This window comes from Primulina eburnea, chromosome 3, assembly GCF_022965805.1.
Source record: "Primulina eburnea isolate SZY01 chromosome 3, ASM2296580v1, whole genome shotgun sequence".
Classification (NCBI taxonomy): domain Eukaryota; kingdom Viridiplantae; phylum Streptophyta; class Magnoliopsida; order Lamiales; family Gesneriaceae; genus Primulina; species Primulina eburnea.
In genome coordinates this window covers 37,211-57,374 of record NC_133103.1, presented here as the reverse complement: position 1 = coordinate 57,374, position 20,164 = coordinate 37,211, and the positions used below count along the sequence as shown (strand labels likewise).

Genomic DNA, 20,164 nt, shown 5'->3' with positions numbered 1-20,164 from the left:
CAACAGGTTGGTTCGCCTCATAAAAGGTACGGCTCTACATACTTGGTTAGCAATTCGGACTCTATCCAAAATTTAATTTGGAGGATGCCAAAGAAAAAAAACTTGAAGGTGAACTTAAAACTCTCTGATTTTAATATATAACAGAGACATAATATAATAATTTTTTTTATCAGATTCATCGAATGTCAAAGTAGCATAAATCATGGTTTGTTTTGGAAATATAAATCTAGGGCTTAGCTCTATTTAAATTTTCATTTGAAGTTTAATCAATTGTTTATGTTTTTATAATATTCGAAATTAGATTGGAATGATGTAAATATTTTTATTAAAATGCAGTGCTTTCAGAAACCGATCGAATATGTCGGTTCGACAAAAAACTGGTCATATAGCCAAAAAAATGTTTACAGTCAAGAATCGGTCGGACCGGTATTGAACCGACCAAACAGACCAGTCAAAATCAATTGGACCAGTTCAGAATTTTTTTAATTTTTTTTGAATTTAATTTTATTATATACATGATTATCTTGATTTTAAACTTTGTTAAAAATTTTATATTAGTTGCATAAAAGCTTATTTGATTTTTCAAACATGTGTTTATATATACATTTAAGATGTTTAGAATTTAAAAAATATTTTGGGTTTGGGGTTTAGGTATTTTAATATATATATATATATATATATATATATATATATATATATATATATGTAAGCATTAGACCCTAGAAAACTATGAAGCGCACAAGGAATACATGCAAGGAGAAATGATGCTAAACTGTCAAAAAGAACTAAGAACCATGTGCCAACATCTAATCCGGCTTAGGAAATAGAAAGAAGAATCCATCACTGAACCATAAAAATTTTTGTATTAAACTTCATATTATTACATTATTATATATTTATCATGTTATTTTACTATTGTAATATAACTATTTTTTTTTATATATCTTCTTTTGATACATAATTTATTACTTAATTAGAAATTGAACTAAAAATATAATTATAAAATTGAATTAAAATCATGAAAGAACACGTAGAGAGAAAATTAAAAAGATAGAACATTTAAAGATAATATAAGTTACATTTTATCTTGAAGTGATTACAATCAATGTGTATTGAAGTAATAATTCATTAGCATATTTTAGATTATTAATTATATATTAAGTGGAATAACATACTAATTAATTATATATTAGGTGGAACAAGTATAAAATTTTGATATTTCATTTTGTCCTTACAACAATTATAATTTTACATATATATTTTTATTGAGTTTTGTTAGGATTGGTTTGGGTTGATAAAGTGTTTAGAAGGGAGGTTGAATAAACACTTTAGCTTTTAAAAATTCTTTTATAGAAGTGTGATTAAGTTATGTGAGGAGAACAGATCCGAGAATCTTGTGTGTCAATATAAATCAGTCAATTTAAACAAGTGCGGAAAAAGACTAAAATATAGATTGAATATTTAAATTGATATGGATGACGAAACAACTCCCAGCAGGGGGTACATATATCAGACGCAGTGCCACGCTGACAAACCAACTCCCAAGTTTATTTCGTCAAAAATACACCGTCCGAACTGTGAATCCAACAGGCAGAATCAGACGCTCCCACCAGAATGGGGACCAAAATGATGGCCTCCGCAATAAAGTGGGTGACAACAGAGAAAGTCGATCATAATCCCAGTTAGGGTTTAGGATCTCGGGTCTCGGGTTTAGAGTTTAGGGTTTAGGGGTTTTTTTTTTCCGGAAAACACTACCGGAATGCGGGAAGAGGGGGGGAGGGAAGCAGACCTCTACCTGTATATATCAACAAAATAAACAGTACAACAATAAAAGCTTAAGGAGAGGGGGACTAGACCAAAACCTCTCCAAAAAGTCGACGAAACAACTAAAAAACAAGAAAATTCTAAGGAAGCAAATACATCAGCAAAAGCAAAACCCTAGGAAGCATCTAAAAACATCATACTGAGCAATCAGATGGCGAAACTAGGAGAAAATACTGAAGCCAAAGGGGAGCACTTGTCTCAGAGCCACCATCCTGAGTAACCCAGTAAGTCTAAAATCCAAAACTAAAATCTGACGTCGGAATTCTGTCATCGAAACAACACTTCGCAAGCAAAAGTAAATCCGGCCAGATAAGAACTGTGCAATGGCGATCGGAAGACAAAAGAAAGACTGGTATCCAACCCATTTTGAAAGCGTAAAAAAAAAACTGGAGCCACCAAAACAAACTATATATCCCACTGGCGGGCAAGGAGAAGAAGTCCGCAATGAGCGCCCGCCAATATCACTTGTCCCTGATCCATCTACCAAAATACTCGGCAAAATATATGAAAGAGAGGAAATAGCGAGCAAGGAGAAGCCTGGAAAAAACGCCCGCCAGATACTGGTGAGACAGATAAAGGAGACACGACCGTAGCAAGTGCCTGAAACCACCATGTATAAGAGTCCTGAGGAGTACAAGTGTCTGAACCCACTTGCACAAAACTGGCAAGGAAGAGAGAAGACAACCTCCCAGTAGCAACGAACCTGCTAAGAAATATACATATATAGAGAAATGTGAATAAAGAAAGAGATCCAAAAATAGAGAAAGGCTGCAAATGGCTAAGAATATCTGTATCATCAGGTAGGGGAGCCCTGAAAAATCAGAGCGGGCAAGGGTGGAGATGTGGCTAGGAGGGGAAGGACTTAACTCTAAGGAATACTGCCTAAGGTATGAGCACTCGCCGCCAAAGCATCCGCCACCGAATTACCCTCCCAGAAAATATGCGTTATATGGAACGTACGCTCCCTCAAGAGAGTCAAAATCCGAGAAACAATATGGTCCAAATCCCAACAGCACCGATGGGAACAAAGTATCTGAATGGAAGTCTGAGAGTTAAGCTCGATCCAAAGAGGGAAAAAGGAAAGATCGGAACAAAGGAGAAGACCCCTCCAAATCGCCCAAAGTTCTGCCCGAAGAGTAGATCCAACTCGATGAACTCACTGAACGAAAGAAGAACCCGCCCGGAGTCATCACGAACCACACCACCAACAGTAGAATCTCCAGGGTTGCCTCTCGAACTCCCATCAACATTCAACTTAAAACACCCCGAAGGCGGATGAAGCCAACGAACAATCGCCGTCATATGAACTCTATGAAAAACAACCAATATACACAGCAATCTCGCTGCATGAGAAACACCAACCCAGTGGTGGGCCTTGACAATATGTGCAGCATGGGCTAGATGCAAGTAAGACAAAATCTGAAACTTACAGTCTCGGCAAAAATGAGCAACTAACGGTGCTTCGAATCATTACGAGCCGTCCATAGAAACCACAACACAATTAACGGCAGAAACTCCTTCACATGGCCACCTGGTGTCCAACGAGGATTTCTCTTCCAAGCATTGAGGAACAAAAATAAATCCCTAGTGTGGGGAATCCGTACACGGAAAATAGCCCCAAAGAACTGCCAGACGGAACGGGCAATGGGGCCGTCGAGGAAAATGTGAGTGAATGTCTCCGACATATCACAACACTGGCATCTAGACGCTAACTCAAAGCCACGACACTGGAGTACATCATCAGCCGGGAGCCATTGATGCCAAAACCTCCAAAGGAAGAATGACATGGTAGGCCTCAGCTAGCTACCCCAGCAAGGAGTCAAAATATCAGAAGACTGGGCTATCAAACGGACAAGCTCCCACGCAGATTTCAACGAAAAAGCACCGTCAGAACTGTAAATCCAACGAGCCACATCAGGCTCACCAGAGGTGATGGGAACCAGAGCAATGGCCTCGGCCATCGAGGGGGCAACAAGCAAGCAAAGAAGATCAAAATCCGAAGCCCCCTCATAAATAAAATTTGATATACGGGCACCGCGGCCCCCTCTAACCTCACTCTGGCTCGACAAAGGGGTATCCCCGAACCAAATATCATCCCAAAATGAAACATTGCCTAGGCCAACCTGCCAGCAGATACCAGGCTCTGCCGATGCCGAATATGAAAGAGGCGATGCCAAACAGGGGATATGGAACCACTAGAGGGGGTAGAGACAGGGTGCACCACACGACAATATTTCTGCATAAAAAATTTGGCCAAGAGGGAAGATCCCAGCCAAAACCAAAACCACAGCTTGATGGAGAAGCTTTCCACAAGATCTTTCAATCGACGGAAACCAAGATCCCCCTAAAGAACAGGGAGGCAAGCCCGAGACCATCGGGCCCAATGCCATTTCTTTTCCAAGGGTCTAGATCCCCACAGAAAGGCATTAAAAGTACGCTCAAACTTCTCGAAAACTGCTAACGGTGGCTGGACCACCTGAAACAAATATATCAACATCGAGAGGAGCACACTACGGATGAGGATCATGCGACTCCTCGGAGAAAGTGTCTTGACCTACCAACCCTCAAGCCGCCTCCTAATCGTGTGTAAGAGGGTCTCAAAAAGAGAACACACCCTATTACCGCGAAACAAGGAAACTCCAAGGTACTTGAGGCAAATGACCCTCCGAAAACCCGGTAATACGCAAAAGCCGAGAGCGGAAACGCGTGGAGCACCTCGGGGGCAAAATCAAAGAACTCTTAGCAGCGTTAACCAGCTGCCCAGAAGAATTCTCATAGTGATGCAAAAAATTTATGAGATCTTGCATCCCACGAGAGCCACAATTGGCAAAAATAATGATATCAACAGCATAAGCCAAGTGGGAAATAAAAAAATCACAGCTAGAATGGTAACTGAAAGCAGGATGCTGCAGGTAAAGGCGGCCAAGGCCACATGAAAGATAATCCACCCCCAAAATGAAAAGAAGAGGAGACAATGGATCTCCCTGTCTAAGGCTCCTGGTAGAACCAAAGAACCCCAAAAGAGACCTATTGATATTCACGGAGAAATGACAATGAGAGATACATGCCGAAACCATCCACAACCCGTTTCGAGAAATCAAAATGACGCAACACATCAAAGAGGAAAGACCATTGAACCCGGTCATAGGCCCTAGCCATATCCAATTTCAAAATAACATTACCACCATGAGTGGGAGAGCGAGAATATGATTGAGCTCCTGTGCAAGGAAGATATTATCAGAAATTAGTCACCCCAGAACAAAGTCGCTCTGATTCAATGAAATCAATCTCTCCACCACATCCCGGAGAGAGTACAACTTAGAAATGATCTTGTTCGTAACATTACACAAGCTGATCGGACGAAAGTTTGACCAAGAATGTGCACCCTCAACTTTCGGAATCAAAGTAATCGTGGTGGCAGTAAAACTCTGAGGCAAGGGAGAAACTCGGAAGAAATCCAAAACAGCATCCAAAACATCCTGATGAACTATCTCCCAGCCATGCTGGAAAAACACTGAAGAGAAGTCATCAGGCTTAGCCACACTATCAGGATGAATGGAGAAAACATTCGCGCGAACCTCCTCTAAAGAAGGGGTTGCAGCAATACCATTATTCTCCATCTCAGAAATCACCGAAGGGAAGCCCGAAAATCAGGACGATCAAGCACAAAGGGATCCCAAGTAAGCAAGCGCTGAAAATATGAGGCACCCGACTGCTGAGTAATAACAAGATACGTCAGGCAAACCCCATTATCCCAAATGCGGAATATCTTATTCTCCAAATGCTTCTTTTTAACCATGTTATGAAAGAGTTTGGTGTTCCACTCACCATCCTCAAGCCAGTTGCAGCTTTTTGTTTCCAAAAATCTACCTCCATGGCAGTGACCAAGCCAGATCCGCATTGCGATCAGACAGTACAGTCCAATTCAACTAAGAAAGATCTGACTCACAGGCAACCTCAGCAGTCCGAACAGCCCTCTCAGCCGCAGTGAGTTTATCGAAGATATTACCAAAAACATCCCGATTCCACCACGAGAGGTGACGTTTGAGGTGCTTCAACTTGGCAACAAGGTGAGGCATACCGACCAGACTGCACGGTAAATGCCAATTGAGCTGGACAGTCTGCAAAAAACCATGATACCTAAGCCACATACGCTGGAAGCGAAATGAGCTCGGTCCACGGGCAAAAACAGAAGCGGTAACCAAAAGAGGACAGTTGTCGGAGACCGAACGACTAAGATGATCCACACGAATAGAGTTAAAATGATCACCCCAGTCAATCGAAACCAACACCCTATCCAACCGCTTCCAAATGGTCCCCTCGAAACCAGCATCAATCAAACCAGAATCCAAAATGAAAGTGTCTAACTCTTCCATGGATAGCAGTCTACCACCACAGGAGCCCAGACACTTAGAAGCATCTCTAACAACATTAAAATGTCCACCGACATGCCAAGGACCCAGAGCAGGATTCACCTGAAGCAGGGAGGTCCAAAGATCCCGACGCTCCATGTAGTCACATCGAGCGTAAACAACAGAGAAAAAAACAGATGTCGACAAAAAGAAATAAGAGACCTTAAGGTGAAGGAACTGAGCATGGTCAAAGACGCACTCAGCCTGCACATCAGCAGCAAAAAAGGCTCAAATATGACCAGATAGATTCGAATGACTCTAGAAAAGCCCAAATGATGAGTCATGAATCTCTGATCCAAAGCAATCATCGGCTCCAAAATAGTCAAAACCTTAATCTGTTTCTCCTTAACCAAGGCATGACGTCTCTGTTGGGACTCCGAGTTCCGAAGTCCGCGGATATTCCAAATTAGGTAATTCATGGGGAGTAAGACGCAGAAGTGCTCAAATTATTTTTGGACAACCTGCGAGGATCATCCTTTTTTCTTTTCGGGTTTAGGTTTTTTTTAGATAAATACCGCCGGAGGCGAGGGGTTAGGCAAACCCCTACCTGTATATATCATCAAAAACAGATATACATCATAAAACGAGAGGGGGCTATACCAAGACCTCTCGAAAAGCTACCACACAACACACATAAAACTAAAATCTAGGGTGGCAAATATATGAGCCAAAAACTAATCCCTAAATAAAGCGCATAATACAAATGAACATCAAGAAGCAACGCTAAATACATGAAAATAAATCGAAACCTATCTAAGGAGTAGAGACCCGGCTCAGAAGTAGTTGCAAAAGACCACCGATGGTACCCATCTTTGAGCCATCTGCCAGTGTAATGCCAAACTGAAGAATACATCCTAATCCGAGATCGGTCTGCTATACACGATCTGGCCGTCAAAATAGTATGCAGCTGGAAAGTTACTGTGCAAAAACGGTCGAAACACAGAAGGAGGACCATAATCCAGCTCAAGTCAGAAAAGCTTCAAGACCCAAGGAGAGGGGGCGGCTGACGGAGCTCATAAAATCAGAAATCCAAGCATGATTGTAACTCTGAAATAAGAGGCAACCAATAAAGAACGTCTAGAGCCACCAAATGCATGGAGCGAAAGTAGAAACCATATAAATCCCGAGATGAATGAGGCTCCGGGCCAAAGAGACCACCGAAATAGATCATCCAGAGCCACCATAACAATCGGCAAGAGAGCATAAAAGAAAGAAAGCGGCGGCCAGGAGAAGCCTGCAGTGAGTGCCTGCCGGGTAACAGGAATGCTCCAAAGAAAAGCACCGACGGAGAAAGTACTGAGACCCACCCAAATCCAAAAGAACAAAATATGAAGAGTGCAAGTGTCTGGGCCAACTTGCACAGCTCAAATGTGAGATAAAAAACAACCTCCAAGTACAAAATACCTGCAAGAAAAAAATATACATATATATAGATAAAGAAAGAGAGCCAAAAGGAAGAAGTGGCTACAAATGGCTAAGAATATCTGGATTTGAGGTATGGAAGCCCTGAACGACCAGAGCGGGCAAGGATGGAGATGTGGCTGGGTAAGGAAGGAGCTAACTCTAAGGTAAACTGCCTAATGTCATGGGCCCTAGCCGCCAAAGCATCCGCCACCGAATTACCCTCCCGGTATATGTGCGAGATATGAACCATACGCCCCCTCAAGAGAACCAAAATCCTAGACACAATGTTATCCAACCCCCAACGACACTGACGAGAGCGGAGGATCTGAATAGAAATCTGGGAATCAACCTCGATCCAAAGAGGGAAAAAAGAAAGATCAGAACAAAGGATAAGACCCCTCTAGACCGCCCAGAGTTCGACCCGGATAGTAGACCCAGCTCCAATGAACTCACTGAACGAAAGCAAGACCTGCCCAGAATGATCACAAACGACGCCACCAACTGAAGAATCCCCAGGATTCCCTCTCGAACTCCCATCCACATTAAGCTTAAAACAATCGAACGACGGCTGAAGCCAACGAACAATCGTCGTCCGATGATATCTGTATAAGCAAACCGAAATCCCCAGCGATCGCGCCACCTGGAAATAACCCACACAATGCTTGGGTTTGACAGTATGCGCAGAATGGGCGAGGCACATGTAAGACAAGATCTGGAACTTCACCGTCTCTCCAGAAATGGAGAGCTGGCGGTGCTTCGCATCATTCCGAGTAGTCCAGAGAAACCACAAAATAAATGAAGGGAGAAACTCCCTCACATGGCCCCCTGGAGCCCGGACCAGATCGCTCTTCCACGCACTAAGGAATAACCTGAAATCCTCAGTATCAGGGATGCGGACCCCAAAGACAGCACCAAAAAAATGCCAAACAGGGCGAGCCACCAGGCTGCGAATAAACACATGTGTGAATGTCTCAGACATATCACAACACTGACAACGAGACGCTAAGGCAAAGCCACGACGCTGAAGCACCTCATCAACTGGGAGCCACTGATGCCAAAATCTCCAAAGAAAGAATGACATCGTAGACCTCAACCAACTACCCCAACAGGGGCGATTAATATCAGATATCGGGGCGCGCAAACGGATCGACTCCCAAGCGGACTTGACAGAAAAAGCACCATTGGAGCTATGGATCCAACGAGCCGAATCCAACTCTCCCGAAAAAATCGGGACCAACACAATATGCTCCGCAATAAAAATAGCAACTACTGAACAAAGGAGGTCAAAATCCCAAGTTCCCTCCGAAAGAAAATGGGAAACCCGGGCCCCACGATCCCCAGAGACCTCAGTATGACTGGACATGGGAACATCCCTGAACCAACAATCATCCCAAAATGAAACATCTCCATGGTCGACACGCCAGCGAATACCACAGTTTTATACCAATCTTTGCACGAGGCCTGATCTGGAGCAAATGCCGCCAAGTGGGAGAGATAAAACCACGAGAAGAAACACAAGCTGGGTGCGCCAAGAGACAATATTTCCTCATAAAAAATTTGGCCCAGAGGGAAGATCCCTGCCTGAACCGAAACCACAGTTTTATGGAGAATCTATCCACGAGATCTTTCAATCTGCGGAAGCTAAGACCCCCCTCTTCCACGGGAAGGCAAGCCCGAGACCAACGAGCCCAATGCCATTTCTTCTCCAAGGGCCTAGACCCCCAAAGAAAGGTAATAAAGGCTCTCTCAAGTTTCTCCATGACAGCCAAAGGAAGCTGAACAACCTGAAACAAATATATGGGCATCGAGAGGAGCACGATACGAATGAGGGTCATGCGGCTCTCCGGAGAAAGAGTACGAATCTCCCAACCCTCCAGCCGCCTCTTAACAGACTGTAAGAGGGGCTCAAAAAGAGAACACGTCCTATTGCCCCAAAATAAGGGAACTCCTAGGTACTTGATCGGCAGATGACCCTCCGCAAAGCCACTGATACACAAAAGTCTAGAGCGAAGTAGCTCAGAGCATCACGGAGGTAATATCAGGGAACTCTTGACAACATTCACCAGCTGTATTGAACAGTTCTCATAGTGATGAAGAAAATCTAAAAGACGCTGCATCCCAGAAGACCCACAATTGGCAAAAATAATGATATCATCAGCATAAGCCAGGTGGGAAATCAAAAAATCACATAGCAGGATGGTTTAGGGTTTAGGTATTTTTTTTCCGGAAAACACCGCCGGATGCCGGGGGGTTAGGCAGACCCCTGCCTGTATATATCCACAAAATAAAAGTGACAGCACAAAGAAAACCTAAAAGAGGAGGGGGACTATACCAAGACCTCCTCAAAAAGGCTAAAGCAGAAACATAAAGACAAAGTAGCCTAAGGACATAAATACATACATAAGCAAAAATAACCCTAGACTACGACAAAAAGTGCGTCAGAAACTAATCAAATACGAGCAGCGCTAAGAGTCAACACGCCGAAGAAGACCACATGATAACTGGGAGATGAGTGCGTAATCCATGAAGAAACTCTCATCTCTGAGCCATCACCCTGAAGAATCCAATCAGTCAAAACGACTCTAATCTGAGACCGAGTAACTGTATGAAGCCCAGCAATCAAAATAAGATCTGGCCATGAAATCACTGTACAATGACGATTAAAGAGCAAAATGAAGATCGCAATCCGGCCAGAACAAAAAAAGATCAAGCATCTGAAGTATAAATCTGACGAAGGTATCATAATAATGAGGAGGATCGTCCGGAAGAACCACCACGACATCCAGTAAACTCCTGTAAAAGAACTGATACCGCGGGCAAGGAGAACCTGTAGTAAACGCCCGCCAGGGACCAGAAATGGACCAAAGAGAGGCACAAATAGAAATAGCGCTCCAGGGAATATGAGAGGGCCAAGGAAAAGCACCAAGAGGGTAAGTGCAAGAGCCCACCCAATCCCGAGGAGACCAAACATGTAGTGTGCGAGTGTCTAAATCCCTCTTCCACGCACTGAGGAACAAACTGAAATCCTCAGTGTCGGGAATACAAACCCGAAACATGGCACCAAAGAAGTGCCAGACAGACCGAGCAACCGGGCTGCGAATGAATATGTGTGTGAATGTCTCTGACATATCACAACACTGACATCTCGAGGCTAACGCAAAACCCCGGCGCTGGAGCACCTCATCAACTGGGAGCCACTGATGCCAGAATCTCCAGAGGAAGAACGACATGGTAGGTCTCAACCAGCTCCCCCAACACGGGTGGAATATATCATAAGACGGAGCACGCTGACGGATCAACTCCCAAGCAGATCTCACAGAGAAACCACCATCGGAGCTATGGATCCAGCGTGCCAGATCAGGGTCTCCCGAAAGAACAGGAATCAAAGCAATCTCCTCGGCAACCGAAGGAGCAACAGCCGCCCAAAGGCTTAGGGTTTAGGGTTTAGTGTTAGGGTTTAGGGGTTAGGGATAGGGGTTTAGGGTTGGGGGTCGGGGGTTGGGGGTCGGGGGTCGGAGGGTTTAGGGGTTGGGGGTTGGGGGTTGGGGGTTGGGGGTTGGGTTAAGTGTTTAGGGTTTTTTTTTTTTTTTTTAAAAAAAACACCGCCAAAGTGATGGGGGGTTTGGGGTTTAGGGTTTAGGGCTTAGGGCTTAGGGGTTCGGGGTTCGGGGTTCGGGTCCGGGTCCGGGTCCGGGGTTAGGGTTTAGGGGTTCGGGTTTAGGGGTTGGGGTTTAGGGTTTAGGGTTTTTTTTTTTTTTTTTTTTAGGGTTTAGGGTTTGGGTTTAGGGGTTGGGGGTTAGGGTTTAGGGTTTAGGGTTTTTTTTTTTTTCCGGAAAACACCGCCGGAAGCGGGGGTTTAGGGTTTAGGGTTAGGGGTTTGGGGTTTGGGGTTTAGGGTTTTAGGGTTTAGGGGTCTGGGGTCTCGGGTCGGGGGTCGGGGGTCGGGGGTCTGGGGTCTGGGTTCAGGGTTCAGGGTTGAGGGTTGAGGGTTGAGGGTTTGGGGTTTAGGGTTTAGGGTTTAGGGTTTAGGGTTTTTTATTTTTTATTTATTTATTTTTTTAACGCCGCCAGAGTGGCGGGGGGTTTGGCAGACCCCTACCTGTAAATAACTGAAACAAAAAAAATGTCGTCCGTACAGAGAAAAGAAAACCTAGGTGAGAAGGGGGACTAGACCAAGACCTCCTCAAAAGGATAAAAGCATATGAAAACAATAATACGTGAAACAAAAAACAGAAAATATAGGAGTCAATCCAAAGAGAGCAGAGTAGCCAAAGGCAATGATGACACAAGGGAGGCGTGTGATCCCGCCAGAACTCCCTGGTAAGAGGAAAGCTACAGTGCGCTGAAAACAAGCATCCGAATCTGCAGCATATATGGGTCCAAGAGGGTGGCCCTCCTAAACCCTGTAAAGGTGCCAATGGGCGTCTGGTCCCAGGAAGTAAGTAACCAGCGATATGTTAGGGTTTAGGGGTTAGGGGTTTAGGGTTTGGGGTTTGGGGTTTGGGGTTTGGGTTTAGGGGTTTGGGTTAGGGGTTAGGGGTTAGGGTTTAGGGTTTAGGGGTTTTTAGGGTTTTTAGGGTCTAGGGTCTAGGGTCAGGGGTCAGGGGTCAGGGGTCTAGGGTCCAGGGGTCTAGGGGTCAAGGGGTCAGGGGTCTAGGGGTCTAGGGTCTTGGGTCTTGGGTCTAGGGCCTTGGGTCTAGGGTCTAGGGTCTAGGTCAGGGTCCAGGGTCTAGGTCTAGGGGTTAGGGGTTAGGGGTTAGGGTTTAGGGTTTTGGGTTTCGGGTTTCGGGGGTCGGGGGTCGGGGGTTTAGGGGGTTTAGGGGGTCTAGGGTCTCGGGTCTCGGGTGTGGGGTTTAGGGTTTAGGGGGTAGGGGGTAGGGGTTTAGGGTTTAGGGTTTAGGGGTTTAGGGTTTCGGGTTTCGGGGTTCGGGTTTCGGGGTTAGGGGGTTAGGGTTTAGGGTTTAGGGTTTAGGGTTTTTTTTTTTTTTTTTTTTTTTTTTTTTTCCGGAAAACACCGCCGGATGCGGGGGGGTTAGGCAGACCCCTAGGGTTTAGGGTTTAGGGTTTTAGGGTTTAGGGTTTAGGGTTTTGGGGTTTTTTTTTTTTTTTAGGGTTTAGGGTTTAGGGGTTAGGGGTTAGGGTTTAGGGTTTTGGGTTTAAGGTTTAGGGTTTTTTTTTTTTTTTTTTTTTTTCCGGAAAACACCGCCGGATGCGGGGGGGTTAGGCAGACCCCTACCTGTATATATCCACAAAATAAAAAGTAACAGCAGAAATAAAACCTAAAAGAGGAGGGGGACTAAACCAAGACCTCCTCAAAAAGGCTAAAGCAGTAAAAACATAAATACCAAGTAGCCTAGGGACATAAATACATAAAAACCCTAGACTACGACAAAAAATGCGCCATAAACTAATCAAATACGAGCTGCGCTAAGAGTCCACACGCCAATGAAGACCAAATGATAACTGGGAGATGAGTGCAGAATCCATGAAGAAGTTCTCATCTCTAAGCCATCACCCTGAAGAATCCAATATGCCAAAACGACTCTAATCTGAAATCGAGTAACTGTATGAATCCCAGCAGTCAAAATAAGATAAGGCCAGGAAATCACTGTACAATGACGATAGAAGAGCAAAATGAAGATCGCAATCCAGCCAGAACAAAAAAGATCCAGCATCTGAAGTATAAATCTGACGAAGGTATCATAGCAATGAAGAGGATCGTCCGGAACGAATCCCTGGAACCACCACGACATCCAGTAAACTCCTGTAAAAGAACTGAGACGGCGGGCAAGGAGAAACTGCAGTAAACGCCCGCCAGGGACCAGAAGTGGACCCAAGAGAGGCCCAAACAGAAATAACGCTCCAGGGAATATGAGAGGGCCAAAGAAAAGCACCAAGAGGGTAAGTGCGAGAGCCCACCCAATCCCGAGGAGACCAAACATGTAGTGTGCGAGTGTCTGGGCCCACTCACACCAGACTGGCAAAACGGGGGAAAATAGAAGCCCCCTAAGTAACAGTACCTGCAAAGAAAAAATATACATATACATATATAAAGATCGCAGAAATGGATCCAAATGAAGGGAAGGGCTGCAAACAGCTAAGAAGATCGATATCTCAGGTAGGGAAGCCCGGAGGAATCCGAGCGAGCAAGTATGGAGATGTGCCTAGGTAGGGAAGGACCTAACTCTAAGGTAAAGTGCCTAAGGGTATGAGCCCTCGCCGCCAACGCATCCGCCACCGAATTACCCTCCCGGAATATATGTGAAATATGAACAGACCGCCCCCTCAAAAGGACCAGAATCCTGGAGACAATGTGATCAAGACCCCAACAACATCGACGGGAACGAATGAGCTGAATAGAAGTCAATGAATCAAGCTCGATCCAAAGAGGAAAAAATGAATGATCAGAACAAAGGAGAAGACCCCTCCAAACCGCCCAAAGCTCAGCCCGGAGAGAAGACCCAGCTCCAATGAACTCGCTGAATGAGAGCACAACCCTCCCGGAATCATCCCGAACAACGCCACCAGCAGCAGAGTCCCCAGATACACCACGCGAGCTCCCATCGACATTAAGCTTGAAGCACCCGGACGGCGGTCGCAGCCAGCGAACAATCGCCGTCCTATGTAATCTATGGAGAGCAACCGAAATACCCATCGATCTCGCCACATGAAACACACCCAGCCAATGTCTGGGCTTGACAGTACGCGCAGAGTGGGCGAGACGCAGGTAAGACAAAATCTGGTACTTCACCGTCTCCCCAGAAACAGGGAGATGACGATGCTTAGAATCGTTCCGCGCAGTCCAGAGGAACCACAGAACAATGCAGGGGAGAAACTCCCGCACATGGCCCCCCCGGGACCAGACCAAATCTCTCTTCCACGCACTGAGGAACAAATTGAAATCCTCAGTGTCGGGAATACGAACCCGAAACACGGCGCCAAAGAAGTGCCAGACAGATCGAGCAACCGGGCTGCGAATGAATATGTGTGTGAATGTCTCAGCCATATCACAACACTGACATCTCGAGGCTAACGCAAAACCCCGGCGCTGGAGCACCTCATCAACTGGGAGCCACTGATGCCAGAATCTCCAGAGGAAGAACGACATGGTAGGCCTCAACCAGCTCCCCCAACGCGGGCGGAAAATATCAGAAGACGGAGCACGCTGACGGATCAGTTCCCAAGCAGATCTCACGGAAAAAACACCATCGGAGCTATGGATCCATCGAGCCAGATCAGGCTCTCCCGAAAGAACAGGAATCAAAACTATCTCCTCGGCAACCGAAGGAGCAACAACAGCACAAAGTCGATCGAAATCCCAGGACCCCTCAGACAGAAAATGAGAGACCCGAACATCACGGCCCCCGCGGACCACACACCAGGAGGACAAAGGAACGTCCCCAAACCAAGTGTCATTCCAAAAGGAAACATCTCCGAGACCAACTCGCCAGCGAATGCCAGGCTCCGCGCGAGGGCGGATCCTGAGGAGACGTCGCCAAATGGGGGAAATAGAAGCACGGGCGGGGACACAGGCAGGAGCATCCAGCCGGCAATACTTCCGAAAAAGGAATCTAGCCCATAGAGAGTAGCCCTGCCGAAATCTGAACCATAATTTTATAAAAAAGCATTCCACGAGATCTTTCAATCTGCGGAATCCAAGACCCCCCTCAAGCACGGGGAGGCAAGCCCGGGTCCAAAGGTCTCGACCCCCAGAGGAAGGCATTAAACACCCGCTCAAGCTTCTCCATGACAGCCAGAGGTGGATGAACCACCTGAAACAGATAAATCGGCATGGAGAGGAGTACGCTACGTATCAGGGTCATGCGGCTACCCGGGGAGAGGGTCCGAAGCTCCCAACCCTCTAACTTCCTACGAACAGACTGTAGGAGGGGCTCAAAAAGGGAGCACGTGCGATTACCCCGAAAAAGGGGAACTCCTAGGTACTTGAGGGGCAGATGACCCTCGGCGAACCCGGTGATGCGCAAAAGCCGGGAGCGGAGGCGCCCAGAGCACCTCGGAGGCAAAATCAAAGAACTCTTGGCAGCATTCACACGCTGCCCCGAACAGTTCTCGTAGTGATGCAGAAAATCGACAAGGCGCTGCATACCACGAGACCCACCACTGGCAAAAATAATGACATCATCAGCATAAGCCAGATGGGAAATCAAAATGTCACAATCAGAACGATACCTCAGCTCAGGAAGCTGCAGGTAGAGGCGGTCAAGACCACGAGAAAGATACTCCGCCCCCAGAACGAAGAGAAGGGGAGACAATGGATCACCCTGCCGGAGGCCTCTAGTGGAACCAAAAAACCCCGATAGAGATCCATTGATGTTCACGGAGAAATGACAATGGGAGATACAGGCGGAGACCAGAGCCACAACACGCTCTGAAAAACCAAAATGTCTCAAGACGTCAAAAAGGAAAGGCCACTGGACCCTATCATAGGCCTTGGCCATATCCAACTTCAAGATGACATTACCACCACGAGTGGGGAGAGTAATGCTGTGAGTGAGCTCCTGGGCAAGAAGAATATTATCAGAGATCATCCGACCCGGAACGAAGCCACTCTGATTCGGGGAAACAAGCTTCTCCACCACATCCCTCAACCGAGAGTACAACAGCTTCGAGATGATCTTGTTCGTGACATTGCACAGGCTGATCGGACGGAAGTCCGACCAAGCACATGCACCCTCGACTTTGGGAATCAGAGTGATCGTGGTGGCAGTAAAACCCTGGGGCATAGGGGAACCCCGGAAAAAATCAAGAACAGCACCAAAAACATCCTGATGGACAATCTCCCAGCAATGCTGGAAGAACGCCGAAGAAAAGCCATCAGGGCCAGCAACACTATCAGGGTGAATGGAGAAGACGGTCGCGCGGACCTCCTCCAAAGAGGGAATCGCAGCAATACCATCATTCTCCACAGCAGAGATGACCGAGGGAAAACCCGAAAAATCAGGGCAATCGAGCGCAGAGGGCTCCCCGGTAAGAAGATCCTGGAAAAACAAGGCTCCCGACTGCTGAATCAAATCCTGAGACGTCAGGCAGACCCCATTCTCCCAAATGCGGAAAATCTTATTCACAACGCGCTTTTTCCTCACCATGTTATGGAAGAGTCTGGTGTTCCGCTCACCATCCTCAAGCCAATGGCAAGCCGCTTTCTGTTTCCAAAAATCCGCCTCCATGGCGGTGATACGGGCCAGATCCTCATTGCGATCGGACAGTAAAGTCCAATTCACGTCAGAAGGGTCGGCCTCACAAACAGTCTCGGCTGCACGAACAGCCCTCTCAGCCTCAGTGAGTCTATCAAAGATGTTACCAAAAATATCCCGATTCCACCACCGGAGGTGATGCTTGAGACGCTTCATCTTGGCAAAAAGCCGAGGCATGCCACTCAGACTACAGGGTAGATTCCAGTTAAGCCTCACAGTCTGCAAAAAACCATGGTGCCGAACCCACATACGCTGGAAGCGAAACGAGCTCGGCCCACGGGCAAAAACAGGAGCGGTAACCAAAAGCGGACAGTGATCCGAGACAGTACGAGCGAGATGTTCAACCCGAATCGAGCTGAAATGGTCTCCCCAATCAATAGAAACCAAGACCCTGTCCAACCGCTTCCAAATGGTCTTATTCGTCCAGGTGAACGAAGACCCCTCAAAACCAGCATCGATCAGGCCAGAATCAAGAATAAAAGTGTTGAACTCCTCCATGGGTAGCAAGCTACCACCACGGGAGCCCAGGCACTCAGACGCATCCCTGACGACATTAAAGTCGCCCCCAACCAGCCAGGGACCCAAAACAGGCTTAACCAAAAGCAAGGAAGCCCAAAGATCCCTATGCTGAACATAATCACATCTGGCATAGACAAACGAACAAAAAATCTCTGTCGGTAAGAAGGAGGCAGAGACTCTGATGTGAAGGAACTGAGCATGATCAAAAACACACTCCGCCCTCACATCAGCAGCAAAAAATACCCAAATATGACCGGAGAGATTAGAGATGACTCCAGAAAACCCCAAACGGCGAGTCATGAATCTCGGATCCAGATCAATCATGGGCTCCAAAACAGCCAAAACCTTAATCTGTTTCTCCTTCACAAAGGCATGAAGCCTCTGCTGGGACTCCGAACCTCGAAGTCCCCGGATATTCCAGATTAGGCAATTCATGGGGAACGGGTGGAAGAAGGATCCGATCGCTTTTTACGCGATCGCCGACCATCATCCTGAGATCTCTTTCTGGGATTGGACATGTCAGTGTCCAGAAAACTACACTCTGACCCACAACTAAATCCAGACACTGAATGTCGATCGAAATCCTGATCAGGATCATCAGCCGACATGTGACTGGGAATCACCTCAAGAATAGGGGGTCCCTGTCGAGCAATCAACTCGTCCAACATAGAAGTAGCATCAGCAGGGGATGCAGGAAAGGATGGGACCGAGTGACTGCTATGATTTTGAAGACAAACCTCCGGGGGGGCAAACACAGTCACCACCTCCGGTCGTGGAGAGCCAAGGTCATCCACGCAATCCACATAAGGATCATTCTCATCATCCTCAGCCACCGTGACCACAGGGCGGTCAGAGATAGGGGCCTCCTGATGAGAACTCAAACCGACAGAGGTATCAGGAGGATCCTCCCTCGGGAGAAGGGACTGTTCCAAATGCTCAACACCAAGTAAATCAGCACCCACATCCTCGGTGTGCGGCGCAGAACCAGAATTTTCCCCAACCAAATCAGCAGCGTCAAAACGCTGGGCCTCATCACGCCAGGGGGACAAGACTTCAAAAGCATTAGAAGAAACCACTCCCTGTGGGACAACAGTACCGGGAGGGGTAACTCCAGTAGGGGGAACTCGACGCACTGGACGCCTCCTCCTCCTCCGTCGGGGACCGAAGCCTATTTCTTGAAGCTGGGGCTGTGGTCCCGAAGGAAAAGCAGGAGTAACACCCTCCTGGGGTGTCTGGACTGTAGGAGCAACCATCTGTGACGGTGGGACTGGACCACTAGACTTAGCCCGGATCGGCCGGGGATTCTTGCCATGCGAGTAACAAACACTCGTCGCATGTCCCAGCATTTTGCAATCAGTGCAATATGCCGGGATCCTCTCATACATAACCTCAATCTCTTGAGTGTGGTCACCCCAGCCCACCCAAATTTGCTTGACTGGAGGCTCCAACACATTAATTTCCACACACACACGAGCAAAGGCCCCACGAGACACCTCAGCTGTGTGGTCATCAACTTTGATAGGCTTACCCAAGAGCTTGGCAATAGCACAAAGACTTTTTTTCTCATATAAATGCAAGGGCAATTCGGGAAGTCGAGCCCAAACTGGGGCAACAGGCGACTCCGCCTGAAACTTGAATTCTGGTGTCCATTTAGAAAAACGGATACCAAGTGAGCCAACCATCATATTACCCCTCGCCCAAAGGCGGGCGTAATCCTCTTCACAAGAGAGAGTAATGACCATAAAACCACGGGGTAAAAATTTCAAATTGAAAGGTCTGACCAAACCCACTTTGCCAAAGGCAACAGATATCATCGAATTGGGGACCACTGACCGATTCCCAGAAATTTTACCCACCAATGCAAATTTAAATGGCTCAACAAGGGAGGAAATTACCTTATCCGGGAAAAGAATACCCGGTTTCCCATCCAAAAAAGAAGGCTCGAGTATCTCCTCCATCGAGTTCAGAACATCGTCAAAGCTATTCTTCATCGTACGAGGAGACGGGGGAGCCAAAACATCCTTAAAAGACACATGAGGTGAAACAGCAATTTTTGGACTTACATTGACCGCAGAAGCACCAGGGTTGACTGCCGAGTTAGCCCACTGAACTCGACTAGGAGACTCAACCGAGTTGACTCGGTCCTCACCCATCGGAGCACCACCAAGGGCCGGCGACGATGCTGTGAACACGAAACCGGTGTCGGAACCAGCAGAACCGGGCGGCGGAGGGCTGAAATCGGGGAATACAGTAGCCGGAAAAGTGGAGGAAATCGGAATTTGGGCGTTTCCGATTTCCGGCGAGTTTGCTGAAATTGACGGAAGGAAAACATTACCCATGACATGAGGAGTGTACGCTGAAGAGGAATTAAAGAACGGAGCCATATCGCCGGAGTAATTGGCCGACGAAGAAATCGCAGACGGTGAATAGTGACCTTGAAACGTAGATCTAAAATTCCCGCCGCTATAGAACGGCGTTGGGGCTCCAACCTGAGGCATTAGCATCGTCTGGACATGAGGATTCCAGATCGGGGTTCCATTTGAAACGAGATTACCGGAGATGGCCGGAATCGGACAAAAACCAGTGGAGGAGACGATGAACAGTGGAGGCGACTGGTTTTTCGAGATTTCCGGCGAAATGGAAGCACAAGACGTCACGTCAAGGGTCGGAAAAGAAAGGGGAGGAGTAGGCGAACCAAGTGGAGGACAACCATCGCCGGAAAAAAGAGAAACCGGCGACGTCGAAGAAACGGTCGGAAAAACAGTATTTTCGATCGGCGATTTGACGGGG

The 20,164-nt window shown here is 46.9% G+C and overlaps 2 protein-coding genes across 2 annotated transcripts; both read right to left on the bottom strand.

Moving 5' to 3' along the window:
- Nucleotides 1–3,623: 3,623 nt before the first annotated feature.
- Nucleotides 3,624–5,444, bottom strand: LOC140828535 (uncharacterized). Its single transcript, XM_073191468.1, has 5 exons — nt 5,210–5,444; nt 4,889–5,042; nt 4,473–4,821; nt 4,104–4,229; nt 3,624–4,019 (listed from the first exon to the last, which is right to left on the bottom strand). Exons 1-5 carry the CDS (start codon nt 5,442–5,444, stop codon nt 3,624–3,626), a joined length of 1,260 nt encoding a protein of 419 aa, XP_073047569.1.
- A 7,607-nt stretch (nt 5,445–13,051) lies between these two features.
- On the bottom strand, nt 13,052–17,809 carry LOC140828514 (uncharacterized). The gene is made up of 3 exons (XM_073191451.1): nt 15,348–17,809; nt 13,936–15,241; nt 13,052–13,660 (listed from the first exon to the last, which is right to left on the bottom strand). Exons 1-3 carry the CDS (start codon nt 17,807–17,809, stop codon nt 13,052–13,054), a joined length of 4,377 nt encoding a protein of 1,458 aa, XP_073047552.1.
- Nucleotides 17,810–20,164: the final 2,355 nt, after the last annotated feature.

What these genes read in the sequence shown, in the direction of transcription:
- LOC140828514 (XM_073191451.1), bottom strand. Translation starts at nt 17,809, where the DNA reads ATGAATTGCCTAATCTGGAATATCCGGGGACTTCGAGGTTCGGAGTCC. An exon ending in TTTAATGCCTTCCTCTGGGG is followed by an intron (nt 15,242 to 15,347) that starts GTCGAGACCTTT and finishes ATTATGGTTCAG; the next exon opens with ATTTCGGCAGGGCTACTCTC. An exon ending in ACATTGTCTCCAGGATTCTG is followed by an intron (nt 13,661 to 13,935) that starts GTCCTTTTGAGG and finishes TTTTCTTTGCAG; the next exon opens with GTACTGTTACTTAGGGGGCT.
- LOC140828535 (XM_073191468.1), bottom strand. Translation starts at nt 5,444, where the DNA reads ATGGAGAATAATGGTATTGCTGCAACCCCTTCTTTAGAGGAGGTTCGC. An exon ending in GTTGTGGATGGTTTCGGCAT is followed by an intron (nt 4,822 to 4,888) that starts GTATCTCTCATT and finishes TGGTTCTACCAG; the next exon opens with GAGCCTTAGACAGGGAGATC. An exon ending in CGGAGGGTCATTTGCCTCAA is followed by an intron (nt 4,230 to 4,472) that starts GTACCTTGGAGT and finishes GTGGGGATCTAG; the next exon opens with ACCCTTGGAAAAGAAATGGC.